General features: G+C 43.2%; 1 protein-coding gene across 8 annotated transcripts in view; it reads left to right on the top strand.

Moving 5' to 3' along the window:
* RTTN (rotatin) overlaps positions 1–21,652 on the top strand; it is a 176,261-nt gene that overhangs the window by 151,504 nt on the left and 3,105 nt on the right. For 4 of the 8 annotated variants that reach the window (XM_075921044.2, XM_075921045.2, XM_075921043.2 and 1 more), the window contains 8 exons: positions 312–417; positions 4,391–4,488; positions 6,560–6,637; positions 8,901–9,027; positions 12,875–13,077; positions 16,878–17,145; positions 19,656–19,759; positions 20,573–20,642. In XM_075921044.2, the coding sequence (XP_075777159.2) occupies positions 312–417; positions 4,391–4,488; positions 6,560–6,637; positions 8,901–9,027; positions 12,875–13,077; positions 16,878–17,145; positions 19,656–19,759; positions 20,573–20,642 (1,054 nt within the window). Of the gene's footprint in view, positions 1–311; positions 418–4,390; positions 4,489–6,559; positions 6,638–8,900; positions 9,028–12,874; positions 13,078–16,288; positions 17,146–19,655; positions 19,760–20,572; positions 20,643–21,652 lie in introns of those variants that run through there. The other 4 variants (XR_331929.5, XM_075921046.2, XM_006121420.3 and 1 more) reach the window with 4 other exon arrangements.

Raw genomic sequence — 21,652 nt, 5'->3', positions numbered from 1 at the left:
AAGGATGCTGGAAACCCTGACAGGTCAGTTTCACTTCTATTCAGTTGTGGGCATCAGTGCAACTAACAAGAATCATGTCAAGGTAACTGATGAGATGCTATAAAACATTTTGTTTTGGAAACATGTTTTAGTGTTTCTGAAACAAAATTTTCATAATCTCTGGTTTGTGGGAAATTTTGAATTTTGAACTGTTCTAATTTTGCATAATCAGAATAAGAATTGATACATCATTGTTACAGGCCTAAATATGAACATTTTTCCAGTATATGTTTTACTTTTCCTGTGTATTAAAATTTTTTCATTATTTGCAGAATTATGAAGGAAAATCCTCTAACAATGCACTGAAACGAGTTGTTTCAGGTGCCTTACTGTCTCTGTTGGCTGTCAGTAAAAGTGCTCAGAAATGTGCTTTGGAAGGTAAGCTGAAAGCACATGTACGACAATATACTTAAAATACTTAAGTCAAATGTTTGTCAATAATTTTTTTTGGTCTTTAGTCTAAAAATAAATCTATTTTTAATATTGCTTTTGAGAAGCCACTCTATAAAAATGACCTTTTTGATTGCCATACATCAGCCTGAAGAAATGGAGAAATTGGGGCCTTAATGACAGATCCCCCTTTCATGGTATTCTTCAAAGACAAGGTTTCTTTACATCCCTAAATTATGTATTTCTTAAATTCCCAAGTCTTATCCAAGTTTCATCTTAATCAGTCTATTCATTTATTGCTTCCCCTCCCGGAACCTCAGAGTTTTCAACAGGAGGTGTCTTTTCTTACCTTAGCTGTCTCACAGAGTTTGGCCTTATATCTGGATAGAACAAAACTATGTTGCTTGTCTCCTAGGGTATGTCTGCACTACAAAGTTAATTCGAACTAACGTCCGTTAGTTCAAATTAACTTTGATAGGCGCTACACTAGCGCTCCGCTAGTTCAAACTTAATTCGAACTAGCGGAGCGCTTAGTTCGAACTAGGTAAACCTCATTCTACGAGGACTAAGCCTACTTCGAACTTACTAGTTCGAATTAAGGGGTGTGTAGCCCCTTAATTCGAACTAGTGGGAGGCTAGCCCTCCCCAGCTTTCCCTGGTGGCCACTCTGGCCAACACCAGGGAAACTCTATTGCACCCCTCCTGGCCACGGACCCCTTAAAGGGGCACGGGCTGGCTACGCTGCCCGTGCCAGGTGCAAGCCTGCCCGCACCCAGCTAGCAGATCCTGCACCTGGCACAGCTCGAGCCAGCCACCCGATGCCCCCCAGCCCTCCCCCTCTTCCCGGGACCAGGCTGGCGGCTCCCGGGAGTTTGCCCGGGACCGCAAGAGGCGGGCACCTGCCTGGTCTAGAGCGGACATCGTGGACCTCGTCCACGACCTCCACACTAGGCACAGGAAAGTGGCCGTCTAGGGCAGGAGAGCTGCCAGCCTGGCCACCCAGGGGCAGGTGTGCATGAAAATCAAGGTGGTCCACTGAGACCCCCGACCCTGAGCCCTGAGCTTACAATGGCCGTACTGGGTCAGACCAAAAGTCCATCTAGCCCAGTAGCCTGTCTGTCGACAGCGGCCAACCCTAGGGACCCTGGAGGGGATGGACCGAAGACAGTGACCAAGCCATTTGTCTCGTGCCATCCCTCTCCAGCCTTCCACAAACTTTGGGCAGGGACACCACTCCTACCCCTGGCTAATACCACTCCATGGACCCAACCTCCATGACTTGATCTCACTTCCCTTTAAACTCTGTTCTAGTTCTAGCCTTCACAGCCTCCTGCAGCAAGGAGTTCCACAGGTTGACTCTTTGCTTTGTGAAGAACAACTTTCTGTTACTAGTTTGAAGCCCTGCTACCCATTCCTTTCCTTTGGTGTCCTCTAGTCCTTCTATTATGGGAACTAATGAAGAACTTTTCTGTATGCACCCTCTCCACCCCACTCATGCTTTTATAGATTTCTATCCTATCCCCCCTAAGTCTCCTCTTTTCTAAACTGAAAAGTCCCAGTCTCTTTAGCCTCTCATATGGGACCTCTTCCAAACCTCCGATCATTTTAGTTGCCCTCCCCTCTTCTACCCTCTCTCTTCCCCTCTCCCACCTCCTTTTCCCAGTCTCCCCGAGTTTTGTTCAATAAAGAGAGATTCTATTTTTGACCACACATTTTCTTTATTTTGTACATCAGGAAGGGGGGCTAGGGAAGGGTAAGTGGAAGGAGGTGAGGGAGGAATGGGGTACGAGCCCCCGATGGGGAGGACTGGACTGGCTCTGCGGGCTTCTGGGGGTGGAAGCTCTCCTGCAGCCCCCCAATTGCCCCCTCTCCCCAGATGGCAGCCTGCGGCAAGTGCAGCCGGTCTGATGGCCGAGTGCTGTGATGTGCCCACTGTGGGCACTCAGGGCACTCCAAGCCAGGACTGCTTTGCAAGCGGGGCACCCCTGAGAACTGTCTGTCCAGGGTGGGGGTCGGGTCCCTTTAAGCACAGCCCTCGGCTAGCCTGAGACAGCATCTCCACGCTCTAAGTCCTCATCTGATGCCCTGCCGGCACTGCTTCCGGCCATCCTTAAGCCCGGTTCAGGGTCCACTTAATGTGGACATGCTAGTTCGAATTAGCAAAACGCTAATTCGAACTAGTTTTTTAGTCTGGATCCGTTAGTTCGAATTAGCTAATTCGAACTAAGTGAGTTCGAATTTAGCGCTGTAGTGTAGACATACCCCTAGACTGTTTCCATTGCAGGCAAATCTAAAGGATCACAGCCTCAGATTTGGGATGCTCCCTGGGGAGATGTTATGTTCTCTGGGCAGATGCTATCCCAGAGATTATAAAGGTGAATCTATGGTTGCACATTAGTGCTACCAGCATTCAACCTCCATCTTGGATGTTAGCACATTCTATATCACAGGTGAGCAAAATACAGCCCATGGGCCAGATTCCGCATGCCCAGCATTTCCATTTGGCCCACCAAGTTGATTAACAGAGCATGCATACTTAGAGCCAGCAGTGTGTGTTCAGCTGCCCTTCCCTTCCACCTCAAGTCCACTCATGCTAGCTGTGCAGAGCTGTGCGGACTTAGGGGAGGAAGGAAGAGGGAGTGTCCCCCATCCCTGTACCACATCTTGTAGAGACAGTCAGGTAGAGAGATAAATACAACAGAGCTGCTCCAGTCTGAAGCATGGATGGTGAGTGACTCAAACCAGTGTCTGTCCTAAGAGGCAGTGCACTATTTCTAAGATTTCAGCGCTCTCTCTCTCTCTCTCTCTCTCTCTCAGGCTCACACATACTCTCTTCCTCTCTCTGCATATACCGCATCTCTGCAGAGCAAGGGAGGGTGAGGCAATAGAGCAGGATAGTGTTCCCTGTCTTAGCGAGAGAGAGCATGGCGAGGGTGACCATATTTTCTCAACTAAAATTAGGGACATGTTAGCCATGCTCCCTGCCACAAGAAGTCCCACCCCTGGAGGTAGTACTCCCAGAGCCAAGATGGACCATGACCAGAAGTAAAGGGTGGCATGTGACACTTCTAAGAGCTCCTCCCACCATCCTCCTACCAGTAGGAATGGGTTTGGCCCCCAGAGGACTTCTCCCATGCAAATACCGTGCAATTGCATTAACCCAATTTGCATTGCATGAAGTCAGGGGGAGAGGCTGGGGAAAGTGTTCCCTGTAAGATTTTCCTCCCATGAATCGAGTGAATTTTGTCTTGTGCACCAGTATTGAGTTCATGCGCACTTGTTCAGATGTGTGGCACCCAAGTTATTAATAAATATCTTATAAACCTCACCCTTTTCCCTCTGCTGCCATGTCTCCTACCTTCTCCCTTGCCCCATCTGCTTCCCTGTGTCTGCTGCCCCCTACCCCTCACCCTCCTCTGCTGTCCTGGCTCCTGCCCTTCTCACTCCCCTCAGCCCTTTTGGGGACCTGCCCCTCTCCCCTGCACCAGCCCTTCTTTTCCCCGTGTCCACTCCTCCAGCCCCACTCTGATCATCTGTAGCTATCCCTCTCCTAACACCTCCCTGTACCCACTGTCTCTCTCCTCTGTCCTCCGGTGCCCGTCCCTCTCCTCCATGTGTCTGCCCTTCTGCTTCACCCCCACAATCCCCTAGCACCTGCACCTTCCTGTTACCTCCCCCTTCCCTGACTGCCCCTGCTTTCTTTGTCCTCTTTCTCCAAGGTGCCCATCCCCTCACCACCCACTGCCCCAATTCCGCTCATGCCCTGCTGTGCCCTCACACATTACTTGCTCTATCCCCTGCCTTCCTCTTAGTCACCCCTCCTTTCAACCCCTCTTTTCTCGGCACCCACTCCTCCCCTCTCCTGTTCCTTTTGCCCCCATTGTTCCTCCCCTCTCTCAGCATCACCCTTTCTTCCAGTGCCCCTCCCCTTCCCTTGAATTGTATGAATTTTGTTTTTCAGCTGACCTTATAGACAGCTGCATGGAACAGATGAAGCACATTCATGCACAACTGAACCTAGAATCCCTGAGGCCTGGAAAAACAGTACAGAAAAAAAAGGTAACTCTAAAATCTACAAGGAACATGAACAAAATCATATCTACTGCAGAAGGTTTTTTTCATATATTGTTTGATATTTTTTCTCAGAAGTGAGAGAGTATTTGGTTAGAGTATTGTCTCATTTATTGTGTGTTAATTGAATAATTAAACCTTTGTGTAATAAAAAAAACAATTCAAATAGGGTCTCTCTTCTAATCATTGGTCCAGCTAATTTTATCTCCTTGGCTTTTCACTCTTTTAGGAAGGGAATTATGAAGAAGAGGGTTTTAACATGATTCTAAAAAAAATTGATCTACAATATTGTAAATAGTACGGATGAATATCCTATTTGTATGTATGCTGCTTTCTAATATCCCAATGATTTCTATACTGTTAGTTTTTAGTGATAGGGTTTTGGGGTTTTTTTTGTTTTTTGAAAAGAGGAATGCAGTTAGGGTTTACTATTTAAATAGCTTACAGTGTATATATAAGCTCTTATGCCAATTTTTGATTGCATGTTATCTGTATTCTTTAAAAAGGAAAGAAACTTGTTGTGAAGGTCACTTTTAAAGATGATTTGCTTATTTCTATTTCATCTTCTCCTCTTGCTCTCTCGTATTGCATCCTTGAGAGGTCTTTGACTCCATTACTGAGAGTCCATACATAAAGATTTAAAAACAAACACTATGGCTGTGTCTACACTGGCATGAATTTCCGGAAATGCTTAAAACGGAATACTATTCCATTTTCAGTTTTTCTGGAAAAGGAGCGTCTACATTGGCAGGCTGCTTTTCCGGAAAAGCCCTTTTTCCGGAAAAGCGTCTGTGGCCAATGTAGATGCGCTTTTCCGGAAAAGAGCCCCGATCGCCATTTTCGTGATCAGGGCTTTTTTCCGGAAAAGACTACGGGGCTGTCTACACTGGCCCTTTTCCGGAACACTGTTCCGGAATAAGGACTTATGCCAGAGCGGGAGCAGAATAGTTTTTCCGCAATAGCGGCTGATTTTGTACAGTAGAGCATCGTTGCTTTTCCAGAAATTCAAGGGCCAGTGTAGACAGCTCGCAGCTTATTCCGGAAAAGCGGCCGATTTTCCGGAATAAGTGGCCCAGTGTAGACACAGCCTATACGTATTATTTTATAGAGAGGAAGCATATTGTATATCTGTTCATTTTTGCATGATAGAACAGAAATAATTGATGAGCTTACTGAAATAGTACTTTTCAGAGATGGTTAGTATGTTAGCATCCTACACGTAAAGGTCTTGTGCCATGAATAGAGTACCTGTGTGTTATAATACTGCCATTAAGACAAACATACTGCATATCTTACTATACCAAATAAAAAGCTTTTCCTGTGGGACAACAGATTGATGTCATCATGTTACTCTGGCATCCCACAGCTCCTCCTTCCCCTTTCCCTAGTGCTGGTTGCCACACCACACCTCTCTCCTTCCCTGCGCTTGGCAGCCAGGAGGAGAGCATGGGGCGTGCAAGGCCTTGGAGCAGTTCCTTCCTCCCCACTCCCCGCCCCCAGTGGTTGATAGGAGAGCATGAGGCATGTGAGGCTTCGGAGCATGCCCCCTCCTCTTTCAGTGGCTGGGAGGAGAGCTGGACCTGATGTACCCTCGAACGGGAGTGGGGGGTTAAGGTTGGGCCACAGCAGGGTGGCGGAGGAGAGAAGGAGCTCAGGCTGGCGCAGCTAGGGGAGGAGGAAAGGGCCTGGGCAGGTGCAGTGGTAGGCGGGGGGTGGGAGGGCAGGGGGAAGGGAGAAGGAGTCTGGGCTGTGGCTGCATCCCAGCCCTCCCTGGTGAACTGGGGGGGAGAACATGGGGTCTATCAAGTCCTTGGAGCAGTTCCCCTTCCCTCCTCTCCTCCCCCCGGAGGCCGGGGGAGAGAGCCAGGATGGCATGACCGCAGCAGCTGGGGGTGGGGCGAGAAGCCGGGCGGGATGGGAGGAGAGGCTGGGGCTGGCATGACTGGTGGTCGGGGAGAGAGCCGGGCCTGCCTACCCCCACAGACAGGAGGGTTGGTGAGCATAGCGAGCAGGGGATTCTAATTTCATAGACACTCTTGAAACTTTTTTGTCTACACAGGGGGATAATCTTATCAGGGAACTAAGGGTTGTTCTTCAGCTCCTAAGAAACTTCCTCTTTCAAAATGAAAAGTGCAAAGTAAGTAGCCGTACTTTTTGTATTATAATATTACTACATACAGCTAGTTTGAGATCTAAGAATAAAGGTTATGCACTTGTTCAATTTGAAATATTGTTCAGGTTGCGTAGACCTCATCTTAATATCAGTAGCCAGAAATTACTTTAATTTCATTGTTTCCTCTTGCAGAGAACATTGCATGCGTACATCAGACATTTTAAGTCTGACATTGAAAGTTCAGTGCCTAGCCTATAAAACAAACCTCTACCAACAGACATGGAATGGGATGCCAAACTAAAAATATATAGATCCTGCTTCTGAGGTTATAATCAGAGTTAATTTATTACAGGCCTGAAATCTTCACACTTGGTGACGCACCCTCTGCTGCTTTTAGCCATTGTGTTGCAGGAACTCCTGGTAGAGTGACAGCAGTTATAATAATAATAATAAAATATATGGAGATACACCATCTCATAGAACTGGAAGGGTCTTTGAGAGGTCATAGAGTGCAGTCCTCTGCCCTAACAGCAGGACCAAGTACCATACCTGACAGATTTGCCTCAGATCTGTAAATGGCCCCATCAAGGGCTGAACTCACAACCCTGGGTTTAGCAGGCCAATGCTCAAACCACTGAGTTATCCCTCTCCCCTCAGTTCAAGTTCCATCAGGAGTTCCCCAGGTGAAATGGTTGTAGTCAGACCCTATGGAGTAGTAGCTTCTAGTGTATCAACTGCCTTGGGAAAAGACATGTCACATCAAAGTGCCCTCATTGGCACATCTTGAATGCTAGGTCCCCAAAGCACCAAGATATCCAATTGAGACTTAGGGAGAGATCCTTGAGACCAACCTCTGACCCTGGTCTGGACACTTTTCTCTCACGCAGCTTTCACACTTTGCTAAACTGTCAACTGATACCATTAAGGAATGTGGTGGTAGGCCTTCAAAAATGTACTGACTGCCCCAACCAAATCAACTTCTGGTGCAATGGCACCGACCATTTTATTGGCAGAGAGCAAGCCCTCAGTACTAATACAACCTTTGTCTCCAAGGAGGCCTTTGGTGCTATGTAAAACCTGTACTCCATCTATTGGCCATTCCTGAGATTGCAAAACCTTTAACTTCACAAGATATCACCCCAGCTTGGGTGATATCATAGCTTTGTCTTGCATTGTCTCACCAGACTACCATTCGAGCTAATGGCTGCATTCCCTTAGCGCTCTCTATATATAAAAAAAAGATTTTCCTTCCGGGCGACAGAATGATGTCATCATGCTCTCTGGCCACAAAAGTGGCCAGAGAGAGAGGGATGGGCGAGCGAAGTGAGCACAGGGCACAGCCTGCTAGTATTCATCGATCTATGACAACAGCTTTCTTGTCACTATCAGCTCTACCTTTGGGATAAAGACACGGTCACGTTATTTCCGCATACAAAATTCTTACCCAGGATTCTGTTCTTCTATTTAAATCAACCTATTCACCTTCTCTGCTTCTTCCCAACACCACATAACAATCATCAGAAGGCAGTGTTGCGCACCTTGGATGTTAGCTTTTTATCTGGGCAGAACTAAATCTTTCAGATAATTGCAGCACTTCTTTTAACGGCTAGAAGTTCAAAAAGCAATGGCCATATCCAAACAATGGCTTTCCAAGTGAATCTCTCAATATAGACACCTTTCTTACCAACTGTAGAATCAGCAACCTGCTCCTGGAACTCTAGCACATTGAACCCACTCTCTATCCACTCGCATTGCCTTTCTGAACAATGTCCCAGTTACAGACATTTGTAAAGTGCCCGCGTAGGTCTCCACAGACATTTTTAGCTGTCATTACACAATTAAAATCGATGCAGCATCAGATGCCCTATGAGGACCCACAGTCCTATTATCTGCATTAAATGCTACTCCAAAGCCATAGCCTTCCAACTAGGAAGGCTGCTTTATGATCTCTTATAGTGGAGCCATCACTCAAAGAAGATTACTCAAACTTGCAGTAACTAAGGTGATTAGAGATGTGTGTCCCTATGGGTGCTCTACTACCCTCTTCCCTTCTGCTTCAGAGCTGAAATACAAGTTACTGCCAAGTTAATTAAAAGTAGCCAAGTCAATTTTAACTCTGAAGTCTAAAGTACATTAAATGATCCTTTGAAGTAAAAATAATTTTTAAAGAATTCTGTTGTATATTAACATTCTTTAATTGCCTTGGTTTGCTTTCAGTATTGCACAAAATACTTTAAAACTATATTAATTATTGTTCTGTGCATTCCTCCTCATCCCTTGCTTTTAGATGGCTGCACTTAAGGCTCATCTTGTCCCTGTCCTCCACTCTCTGTGGCCATGGTTTTTAATGGATGACTCCTTAATGCAAATAGCTCTTCATTTGCTTTGTGTCTACACTGCAAACTATCCCACAGGTAAAAGACTCAAGTTTTGATATAATATGTTGAAACAATTTAAACAGAGGAGCATATATTTTAAATCTGAAAGTCTCTCTTCAAGTCTTTTGGGGAAGGGGGGAAGGTGGTATTTTCAAAGAGCCTATATTAAATAGATATTAAAGTTTAGTTAAGACTCAATGCTACTGAAATCCCTATAAACCCACTACATGGTAATATATTCTGTGGAAATACCATCTTCAGGAATTATGTGGCAGATAATAGTAAAACAAGATTTAACTATGGATCTCCTTTGCTGCAGCAGTCTGCTCACACACTACAACTTGCAGCATAAGTCCTGAATCTGCCAAAAACACAGACAGTATTAACAAATTTAAGTGAACTTTGAGGAGTTAACTATGTTGGTGAAAATTCTGGTAATCGTGTGTGTGTTTATTAGCCATATTTTAAAAGAACGTTGAAAAACTAAAGGCTGCAAAAGAGCCACAACAGTTATTTGAGGGCTCAAGAAAATGCCTTACTGTCAGAGATTTAAAGAGCTCAATCTGTTTGATTTGTCAACAAGAAGACAGGTGACTTGATCATAGTGTGGAATCTAGAAGAGAGACTCATAATAATCATGCTGAAAGCAGACAAATTTTTAGAATTCTTATAAACAAGACATACATTTTTAATAGTAATGTGACTATCTAGTAGAACAAATTATCAAAAGAAGTGGTTGATCCTCCTGACAACAACTTCAGATCAAGACTGGATGCTTTCTGGAAGTTTATGTATTAGCCAAACACATTATTGATATCAGTACAGAGGCAATGAGGGTGAAATTTACTCGTCTCTGATAGGTAAGAGGCCAGACTGGATGATGTAATGGTTCCTTCTGACCTTAAAATGTTTGAATCTAGGTTAGAAGGAAGTTACTTTTTGTTTTGCTTTGCTTGCAAGGGGATGTGGTTTCTGTTGATCGTGTTCTTTCTTACTATTCAGGCTAGCTACTAGCTGAGCCAACCCACTCAGCTTACGAGTTCATTAAACCACTTCCGTTAGTGTTCTAGAAGTGTAGCAACGTTTGTTGATGCTTGTCTATAAGTAAAAGCTAGGAGTACTATATTTTTTCCTATTACTATCTACTATATATTGAGGGTCTAACTCAGTTGTGTATGTGCCTGCTGGCTGCTACTGCAATATAAATTTGAAATAAGTGTAAGGTAGGAGTGTGGGTGTATCTGTAATGCAAAAAATAATGGGGGGGAAGTGTGGAAGAAAATAGAGGAACAACTGTAAACAATCAGGGCAGGTCTGCTAATTTTTACTGAGCAGAAACTGTGCACATTACCTTAGATGTAGTTCCTGTGAAAAAAATCCTGATTTTTTTTTTATGAAGTTCTGTCAGCTATAGCTTTGCAGAACTAAGAGCTCATTTCTGCAAATTGTTCCATGCAAGTAGGTCTGTATACGTTGTTGGAATGCCATGCACAATAGTTTTTTGTATTGAGGTCAATCTTTGTATTTCAGAAAAATAAAATGACCACTTAAACTGGCCTCGTTTTGCCAGATAATATAATAAAAATACCTTGTATTTCACACATTGCAATTATATTAAACTAGAAAATGTACCCAATGTTGTTCAGGTTCTTAAATAAGTTTTGTTTCTTTTCATTTAAATCATTGTTCTGGGATAGGATTGGGGATGAGGGATTCAGTATGCTGTCAGCCCCGGGGAGAGAGAACAACCTCAGATCTCTCTTAGCACAGCAGCTTGCTGCCCCCCCTAGGTCATTCTACTTTATAACTGTCCCTTCTTCCAGACCCTTCCCTTTCCATTTTATGGGAAACAATTGAATTCCAGGCACATGATTGTTTTGGCATAACCAAATCCTTACCTTGCTTTAAGTTACGATAAGAAGAAGCTACATACCAGATTTGGTGGTCCAACTCTTACTGTATAAAGGAGTTCTTGAACAAATGGATTCATGGATTGATGGACACACAGACAGATGTAAAAACTCTCTCAAATATGTAGTGGATCTTATAATCCAGAAATCACTAACTTCAAAATTAATTTTATACCTTGCTTTTCTTTTTGAAGTTATAAGACCTTGCCTCATGCTATTGTGGAAAGTGGAATAATGACATTGAGTTCTGAGTGTGATGATATTTATTTAATAGCCATTACCTTAAAGTTTTAATATAAATAACTGAAAATTTAAAACCTCACTGACTAGCAAAAATAGTGCTATTTTTCCCTAAATAAACATAGCTGTAAGTGTTAACTTGATTGCTGGAGAGTTACTATTCCACACAAAATCAACCAAATGTAACCATATAGTCAGAAATATTTTTTCCAAATGTTGAGTAATTTTTTTTAAGATAAGGCTTTTGGTTGCTGCTGTTTATCAAATTTTGCAAAACAATATGTTTTTGGAAGATGATGTTTCTTCCAGTGATTTGCAATAGAACTTCTAAATACAGCTCACCAGAAAATCAGAATATTATTTAATTAAAACTAGCAGGCTGTGCTCCATGCTCACTAACACCCCTCTCTCTGACTTCTTTTTCATGAGACTGTGGTGATGTCATTTTGTTGCCTGGCACGATAAACTTTTTTTTAGAGAGAGAGCAAGATCCCTTTTTTATAGAGAGAGATCCTGGCTCTGTGCAGCGCTGCCCCTTGTAAAGGCCATCCCGGCATTTCCAAGGAGCAGCACCACGGGAGCCCGGGATCAGCTGGGGTGCCCAGCTGATGCCCAGCTCCACATTGCGCTATTCCTTGGAAACGTCGTCCCAACTTCAAAGGGGCAATGCATTAGGAGCCTGTGATCACCTGAAGTCCCCAGCTGACCCCGGGCTCCGTGCAGTGCTGCCCCTTCGAAGTGCTGGAGCAACACTTCAAAGGGGCAGCCCAACGTGGAGCCGGGGATCAGCTGGACGCTCCAGTTGATCTCAGACTCCTAATACACTGCCCCTTTGAGGTACCGGGGCAGCACTTCAAAGGGGACATGAAACATGGAGCCTCGGATCAGCTGGAGTGCCCAGCTGATCCCTGGCTTTTTGTTGCGCTGCCCCTTCCAAGTGCGACTCTGGTACTTCAAAGGGTCAGCTGGGGACTCCAATTGATTCCAAGCACCTAATGTGCTGCCTCTTTGAAGTGCCAGGCTGGCGCTTCAAAGGGGCAGCGCTGCATTAACTCCTGCGATTAATGCATTTAAAAAAATTAACTCATTAATCCTGCCCTACATTAATCGCAGGCATTAACACACATCAATTTACAGCCCTATTTTTCATATATTCACAGCTGAGGAAATTGGAGAAGATTTAATTTCTTTGACATACCCAAAAATATGGCTCTTTGGATTTCCTACTACCAAGGCTCGCCAAGAGGCGGCGAGCCCTGCTTGCCAGCCGCGTGGAAGCACGCACTGCGCATGCGCTGACTGCACTGCACAGCCCCGCCAGGTTAAAGTCTACTCGCCACGGGCGAGTAGATTGCCTAATTTGTCGAGCCCTGCCTATTACAATAACATCTAGATGTCCCAAATAATACAAGATTTCCATTGGAGTGTGACTTTTATAAATACATAGCAAAAAAACAGGACTTGCCTAGTAAACTTACTATCTAAATAGAGAGACAGAGGTAAAGTGCCTTGCTCAGTCATATAACAGGTTAGCAGCAGATCTGAAATTAAAACCTGAGTCTCCTGATTTCCATCCCACTTTCTCTATTGTCTTGATTATACTGTCTTTCTATAGATATTGTATATACAGTTTATATAAACTCCTCCCATCCATCTGTTGGTAACTTCTTAATTTTGGAATAGTGAGGATGTCTTCTGTAAATGTTAATCATAACAATGTTTCATTCTTTAAGGCTGTGGTTCACTTTGCTGGGTGAGCAGTGGACTGTCTCCATTTCAGACTGCACAGAGAAGCACGGCCAGCAACTCACTAATACACAGCATTATCAAGTTAGCTTCCCACACACTGACAGAGAGCAGCGCAATTCAGCATATGGTCTTTACTCTTCTTTCCAATCTTGCTATTTGTCATGACTGTAAGGGAGTTATTCAAAAGGTAAGGAGGTAACATTATTTATTACTTGTTTCTATATTTACTTTTTCAGTACCTAGTCAGCTGCAAGGTGCATCACAAAACTAAGACAAGACAAGTTCCTGACTCTCAAGAGCATATACTCAATGCCCAATCCAGAAAACACTTACAGAGCTGAATTACTTTGTGCACATGAGAAATCCCAAAGATGTGAATGGGATATATTTATAAATATTTGCAGAATCTGGCCCTACCCTCAACATGACCTAATTAAGAGGGCAGGGTAGGGAAATGATAATAAATGGCTGTCATAAAACTATGACACACACATGCTGTGTATGGATGTGAAGATTTAACTAGTTAACCAGCAGGACTGGAGCAGGCAGATAGCTACTTCAGCCCTGTGAGAGGCCTGCCATGGACAGGGGCTGAAGCAGCACAGCCTTACCTGTGGTGGGCCCTCGCTCCATACAGGCATGGGCTGCTCCAGCCAGGACGCTGAAGCAGCCCTTGCCTGCAGGGCACTCTGGCCTACTGCAGGCAGGGGGGTTCTGGGCAGGCTTCAGCAGCCCTGCCGGTGGCGGGGGAGATACAGCTCTGGAGCGCCCTACTCCTGCTCACACCTTCCCCTTAAATTAGTTAACCGGTTAAACAATATGTTTAATCAGTTAGCCAATTAAACAGGATTTTACAGCCTTAGTACCCTGAGTTATTTTCAAAAGTAGTGTAATTCAGAAGTTCTCAAACTTTTCCAAAATTGTGATGCACCTTACTGTGTGTGTCAGACCACATCATCTGCCTTTCTCCACACCATATTCTCATCATTCACAGTTATTTAATATCCCCAAGGAAGCTGCAGGAAGAGGTATAATAGAAACACATTTATGTAGTTTTAGATCTCCTTAATTTGTTGTGTTTTGTCCTATTTGACAACTGTTACTTTTAACGATACACTTTTTTCCTCTCCCTCCTTTCTGTTCTGTTTTTTCGTCTTCTCCCCTTCCCCTCCACATTCCCGTGCACATTAATTTCTACTTGGTCCCTTTTTCCTAACCACATGTCTGTCTCCTCTGTACTGATTTCTCTCCTGCTTGTGGCGAAAGGCCCTCCATGGGTCGGATCCAGCCCACCAAGCAAGTTGATCCGGCCCGTGGAGGCCCTGCCACTACCCCTGCCCCCAGGCCAATCTTCTGCCCTAAGGAGTTCAGAACCGGTTCAGGACAGCTGGCGGTTCTATCGGGAAAGGGGGGAGGCCAATCAGGGTCTGTGGTTGGGGAAACATGGAAGTATCCTGGCCCCTTCTGAAGTGGCCCCCAGTCAAAAATTATTGTCCACGCCCGCTGTTAGCATTTGCCCCCTTTCTCCCTTTTATGTAGTTGTTTCTTCCTTGTTTCCAGATTCTTTTGCTTTGCTCTTCTCTTTAGTAAAGATCTAGGGATTTGTAAAAGCAGCTGGACACAAGGAAGAGTGCCACATGATCATCTAATGCAGGGATGGGGAACCTTTTTTTGGGTTGGGGGCCACTAACCCACAGAAAAATCAGTTGGGTGGGGAGCAGCAGGAGCTGGAGTGCCAGCACGGGCTCTCCAATGTTGCGGGAGGAGGAGCCCTTGGCCCTGGGGGGCTGGATCCATGCATCTGGACCCTGGGCCTTAGGTTCCCCACCCCGATCTAGTGCTCAGTCCATGAAGCATAGTTGGTTCTGCTTTGCATCTGATGTGAATTTTATTATAAAGAGAGCAACAGATATGAGTGACACACTACTGATCCTTATAGCTGGACAGGCTCTTTTTCAAAGTACATTGGCGCTACCCTTTGCACTGACCAAAGTTCCATTAAGCCTTATTGCAGAGGTGGGGGAAACCTCTTCAGGGAGTTCCATTCTATTGCTGAAAATGGGAGAGGTTGGAAGCTCAGCTGTTGCAACCATAAAGAAGCATTATTTTACATAAACCATGTTACTAATTATGCAATAGCATCATATAGATTTATAGTAATAATTTGATGCATGTTGTATTTTAATACACTTGTTAGAAAAATTAAGACAAATTTTAAGTTTTCAGTTAACTGAAATTTAAATTCACTATTGAAAAGGAAATGGGAGATATGTAAATGATAGAGAAAGAGAGAGGATAAGGTCATTGGCTCAGCTTCTGTTGATGAAGGTGACAAGCCTTTTAGGGTCACAGATCTGCTCTTCCTCAGGTCTGAAGAAAGTAACTAGAGGGCCACAGATAATACAAGGTGGGACAGATAGTTAAAATGAAGTGAGCCCTTAACACCTCTGCAGACCTACAGCAAAGAAGGCTTTGTAGACAGTAGTGTATGTCTAAACAGCTATTATGAGCCATAAAACTAATTTTTTGTGTTAAGTTCCTGATTTTTAATGTCCAGCAGAATTATGAGGGATGTTGATGAATAGAAAAGTGACATCCATGATGGTAGGCACGGTGTTCTGAGGAAGCTTGTTAATTTTGCAGTTTCTGGAGGACACTGTCCTTTTGTGTTGGTGATTGCTCTGAGGGTGATTAATGAGTCTTGATAGTCCTTCAGTAAGATTGCTGTTGCAAAATATGATGGGTCCAGTCAGAATATTTTTTTTCTTGTAACAGAGGGAATGTGATTGTTGTGAATATCATCTTTGTTGTGAAAAAATTCTTTGAGATAGAGTCAGTGAAACAATTCTTCTATTTCCACGTGTTAATATATGGTATCAGGTTCTGAGGTGGAGCAGAAATTCAATCCCTTACAGAGTAAAGAGAATTCTTTTTGTGTTAGGGACACTTCCTTATGTATGCTCCCCTCGCAGACTGGCTGCCTGTTGCCCTGTGCTGCTGCCTCTGATAAAGAGACAGCAGCGCAGGGTGGCAGCAGCCCCTATCTAGGGTGGGTTGGAGCTCCCAAACCCAGTGCAAGCCAGAACTTAGCAGGAATACACTTTAAATGCAGAGCCACAGCAGGGATAGGTCCCGGACCCATTTCAAGTCAGGACTGAGCCAGACTGCTGGCCAGCCTGCTAAAAAATTTACTGGCAAGTGGGGGTGGGGGAATGCTTGTAGTCTATAGCATTAACCTATAAGCTTTTGCTTATTGGTTAATCGACTATACTATTACATCCCTACTTCAGATCTGAATGGAGTGATACACTCAGCTATAGACCTTCCTTATGGTACAGACCAACACGCAAGACCCTCTGTCCCATGCAGTGATACACTAAAGTTTCCATCTGCTCTAGAGCTCCCTGAAGTGGAAGAGGAGTATCCTGATGGCAAGCAAATAAAAGATACTCTGGGGCGTTTCCAAGAAGCTGTGTTCAGGAGGATGGAGTTTTCACTGCGCTTCACAGAAAAATTGGTTGACAAAGGATGGTTACAGGGTGTGAGAGGAGAGGGAAAGATCTTTGTTACCCTTTGTTTCTAGAACATTAGAGTAGATGATGCACTTTCCTGTTATGTCCAATTAGTTCTTGTTCTTTCACCACATTTCTTGAAATGTAATTAAAATGTTCATATTGTTTTTATTTTTGCATTTTCGGATCGAGAGGGTCATGTAAGCCAACAATCCAAGAATAGGACAGTGTAATTAAAACTGTTTCATTTGACACAGCACCAAGAAAGCATCAGTAATTATTGTCACTACAAGAAGCACTTACTTTTGAAGCACCTTTTTTGGCTATCACAAAATATTGTTAAAAAAAAATGGGAATAATGTGGGAGAAGGAAACTAATGATGGAAATGTGGAACATGGAGATAATACACTGGCCATCTGGAAGGTATATTACTTAGTTATGAAATAACACTGTACATTTTCTTTCTTCTGACAGAGTAACTTCTTACAGAACTTTTTGTCTCTTTCATTGCCGAAAGGAGGAAATAAAAGCCTTAGTATACTGGCTAGCCTTTGGCTAAAGCTGCTATTGAATATTTCCTTTGGAGAAGATGGACAGCAGATGATCATGAAGTTAAATGGTGGTTTAGACCAGCTCGTGGAGATGAGCAAATACAAACACAAGAGTAGTCACCATATAGCCCTTCTTATTCTGCACAACATCTGCTTTAATTCAACAAACAAGCCCAAGATACTTGCTAATGGTAGATATCCAAATGATAGCTAAGCTCTCATCCAGTTTTTGTACTACTGTGTTTTATTAACATTTGGTGTACTGACAGACAATAGCATTTTTTATTTAGTAAAGTGCTCAATTTTCTAACAATGTTGGGCAATTATAAACATAAACTGGAAAAATATGCTACAGAAAATAAGAGTATAGCAAATACATGAGAAACTAAGCATTATTTTTATAGGTTGTTCTTTGAGTGCTAGTCCTTAGGATATTCATTCTGGGTGCACATGTGCTCGATGTTCCTGGGACCATAAATCCTTCATCTGCCTTGCTGAGCAATGAAGGGAGAGGCAATATTTCTCAAAGGGCCTCGAGATGGATTTCCAGTGAATGGATCTATTTGTGCTATCAGCTTGCTGAAGTCCTTCCTCCTCAGTCTGAGGGCTCATTCTATCAGAGCCCTAGCCTCTCTTGGAGATATGTAGAATGGCATCTGGAGACTCCACACTCGCACTGATCAGACTCTATGCTCTGATTCAGTCCTTTGCTGAAGATGCTTCCTTTGGTTCAGCGATCTTGGAAAGTAAGCTCATCTTGGAATTTACCTTACCGTGAAAACTGTCAGATTGCCTTAATTCTACACCATTGTGCTGGTAGTATTAATACTGTATATATGCCTACATAGGCACCAGTTGAGACAGTTAACTTATGGTCACTGGAGTCCTTGTAGGTATTAAAAATCCATCCTCCTTTCCCTCTGCTTTTGTCAAAGCAGGAACTGGAAAGAGGGAGACTGTCTGCACCATTCCTTATTCCCTCATTTGAAAGCGTAGAAGTTGAATGGCAAAAGGTGTGGACCAACAGACATTGCTCTTGAATAATTTCTAATCTCAGGAAGGAATGTGAAGGACTAGTCAGCTATCGGATAAACAAATGCTTATTTGATAGTTGACTAGACAGAGGCAGCGGAGGGTAAGAAGGGAAAGAAGAGGAGGTACTTCAAAGTGGCCATGCTGCTGGAAGCCTGGGCCCAAAACCCTGGTCCCAGACACGGTGCTGCTGCTCTGAAATGCCATGTGTAGCCCGGGGCCAGCTACTTGGCATTTCAAAGTGGCACCGCCATGTGGAGCCCAGGATCAGGTGGGGACTCCCCCGCAGATCTCAGGCTCCATGCGGCGCTGCTGCTTTGAAATGCTGCAGGGAGCCCAGTGTTAGGTTTCTTGCAGTGTTTCAAAGAGGCAGCACCACACGGAGTCCAGGATCTGCAGAGGAGTCCCTAGCTGACTCTGGGCTCCACGCAGTGCTTTCGCATTTGAAGTGTAGCAACAGCTCTAGGGAGGCATTGACTATTCGATTAGTCAGTACTTAACATCCTTAATCTCAGGTGCATAGAGCACATGTGCATCCATAGTGAATGCTCATAAAGACCACATAGCAGAAAGAACTTTAATTTCTATCCAGTAAGTAACCTTCCTTTATTCTGAGATCTTGCTATTTTTAAATGACAATAATATAACTTGAATGGGAAGATTTTAACTAGACAGTTAAATGGGAGACCATGCCTTTTAAAAAGAGAATGGGGAGGAGCCCTGTGCATCAAACACATAGCTTTTAAATAATCTGGTTTAGAAATAGTTATGAATGCTATTTTTCAAACGAACAAAATTTGACTATGCATAGTCCCTATTCCCAACCACCAGTCAAAGCAATCTGTGCCTCTTATGTCAAGTCATGCCACTTCTGTGATCTATTCATGTACTATAGTTATGAGTATTGCATGAATTGCATGAACTCTTTGGTTGTGTGTAGAGGCCAAGACTACTTAGACAGGATACTCTACTCTTCCCTAATGAAGTTCCCGGTAGCTCTCAACTGAAGTGGTTCTCAATTTTTTCTAGATCTTTATTTAATGAGTATCTTTGATAAATAATCATTACTGAATGCCATAGTGCATTTTTATCGTGGAGGGAGCCATCAGATGTGTTGAACAAGCAGACTAGATAGCTTTTATTCCACTAAAACTCAGAGGTAAACTTTGCAGAGGAGAGAATTTTAGACGGTTAAGGCCAAAAAAAAAAAAAGTAACAGGAGGGTATTAAGCAGGTGGTAACCACTGTAAAAAATTGGCAGATTGTCTTAATTCTACACCAGTGTGCTGCTATTATTTATACTGCATATATACCTATCAGGTATTCTAAAAACAACTTAATAGATAGTATCTCTTATGTAGTTCAGTATTTATGTGTAACAGTCAGCTATGAACATTGTAGTGGCTATAATTTAAAATGTACATTCTTTTATAGCTTAATCTTTTAGTGTAATCTACTTTATTTTGCAGTTTATAGTTATTAACATTATTTTATAGTGCTTATAAGTATGCTAGATACTTGTTCATACTAAATTATATGATCATATAAACTGTGCCATAGCAATATTTATGATGAAAATAGAGACAAACTGCCAGAATAAGAACATTTCATAGGTGGGACTCTTAAATGCTTCGCTAGTCTTAGTGTATGGTTTTGTTTTCCTCATTAGATAAAGCTATTGCAGTGCTGTCTGCCTGTTTAGAAAGTGAGAACCTTACTGCTCAAAGAATAGGAGCATCTGCACTTTGGTCTTTGCTTCACAATTATCAGAAGGTTAGTACTTGAAAAATACTTTCAATTAAAAAAAAATCAAATCACTTAATCTGCAGTTATAATAGTTATATCCTTATAATAGTTTTGCTACAATGTTGATCTACAAGGTAGATGTCCTTTAAAATGTATCCTCTGTATAATTAGGCCTCCATCCAGCAACTTGTTTGTCTTATAGACAGACACATCATACCTGGGCAGATCCCACTGAAGAGAATGAAGCTCCACCTCCACAGCAAGTTGTGGATTTGGGGCCTTTATAAAATAAATAAAAAACCTATTCACTTTACGACTCAGATCCTTTGATATTTTTTAATTAAAATAAAATCACTTTATAAAGAGATATACAAAGAAGAGTCATACTATTTTTCACATCAGCTTAATTTACAAGAACACTTATGTTACTTATCATGTAACTTCTGAGAGATGCTGATGGCAGTATGAGATTTTTATTACTTTAGAACTCACAAATATATTCCTTTTTGTACTGTACCTTTTACCATGAAGTTTGCAAGAATGTCATTTACTTTTGCTTGCCAGCTTAATATTCAAAGCAGTATGTCCTGGCACACCAAGCCATATCTTGGGAAATGGGTTCCATTATTGCTGCAGTTCATTGCTCTCCTGTTTTATTTTTTCACAAATGCAGTGTATATGATGGTATAATCACAGGCTGAACTGTTAAATCCTTGACTGCTGTATTCTGTTGGCTTACAGCCGAAAAATAGCTGTGGGTTGAAGTCATAGCCTGATTTTCAGGGCATCAGCATGAGGGAATAAATGTAGTTACTGGATTATTCCTTATTTGTGCTACAGGCAAAAGTGACTCTGAAGAATCCATCAATAAAGAGAAGAGTAGATGAGACTTACTCTTTAGTGAAGAACAGTAAGTTATTGGTGAATGTAATTTCCATTTCAAAGAAGCAACAGTCAAGTCTGTAATTTTTCTGTAAAAAAAGATCATTAATATACTGTATTGCTCTGCAGCACATGAAAAAGGAAACATTTTGTTGTGTTGTGATTTTCTAAAATTTTATGTTCTGCTTGATTGATCCTTTTAAATCCACATGTGCTTTGCTGTTCCGCATCTTCCCCCCTCCCCCCCCCCCAAAAACCCACCTTCTGGTGACAAATTGTAAATAAGATTTGTGAGGAGGTAATTGCTAAGGATTAGTCTGAGATATACATTTGATTGTACTGGCAGCAAAATAATGTTGATGACTCAGACTCTCTAAAGTCTAAAACCTTGTATTTTGGTGATAAGAAGCACTGCCCAGTTAGAACTGACCCTACTTAACTTTGCTGAATTCAGCTGCACTAGGGAGACCAGAATACTATGCCATAATTTACATTTATGCTGTAAATTGGCTGGTTTTCACTTTGACTTTGGATGGTGTTTTCTTTTTTTAAAATACAGGCAGTCCCCGGGTTACGTACAAGATAGGGACTGTAGGTTTGTTCTTAAGTTGAATTTGTATGTAAGTCAGAACTGGTACATATTGTACCCCAGGTGTCCCTGATTCAGCCACTGCTGAAACTGACTAGCGGCTGACTACAGGAAGCCCGAGGCAGATCTGCTTTGCCCCAGGCTTCCTGGAATCAGCCGCTGATCAGTTTCAGCAGCAGCTGACTTGGGGACACCTGGGGTAGAGCAGCTGGGGTGCTACCTGGTTGGTCCCCGCAGCGCCGAGGTGCGGCGCTGCGGGAACCAACCCCGGCAGCGCCCCAGCTGCTCTGTCCCAGGCGTCCAGATTCAGCCGCTGTTGAAACTGACCAGCAGCGGCTGAATCGGACACGCCTGGGGCAGAGCAGCTGGAGTGCTGCTGGGTTGGTCTGGTAGCGCTGACCCTTGGCGCGGCGGGACCAACCCAGCAGCACCACAGCTGCTCTTGGGGA

This window comes from Pelodiscus sinensis, chromosome 2, assembly GCF_052426305.1.
Source record: "Pelodiscus sinensis isolate ZL-2025 chromosome 2, ASM5242630v1, whole genome shotgun sequence".
Lineage (NCBI taxonomy): Eukaryota > Metazoa > Chordata > Testudines > Trionychidae > Pelodiscus > Pelodiscus sinensis.
This window is presented reverse-complemented; position numbering and strand designations above follow the sequence as displayed.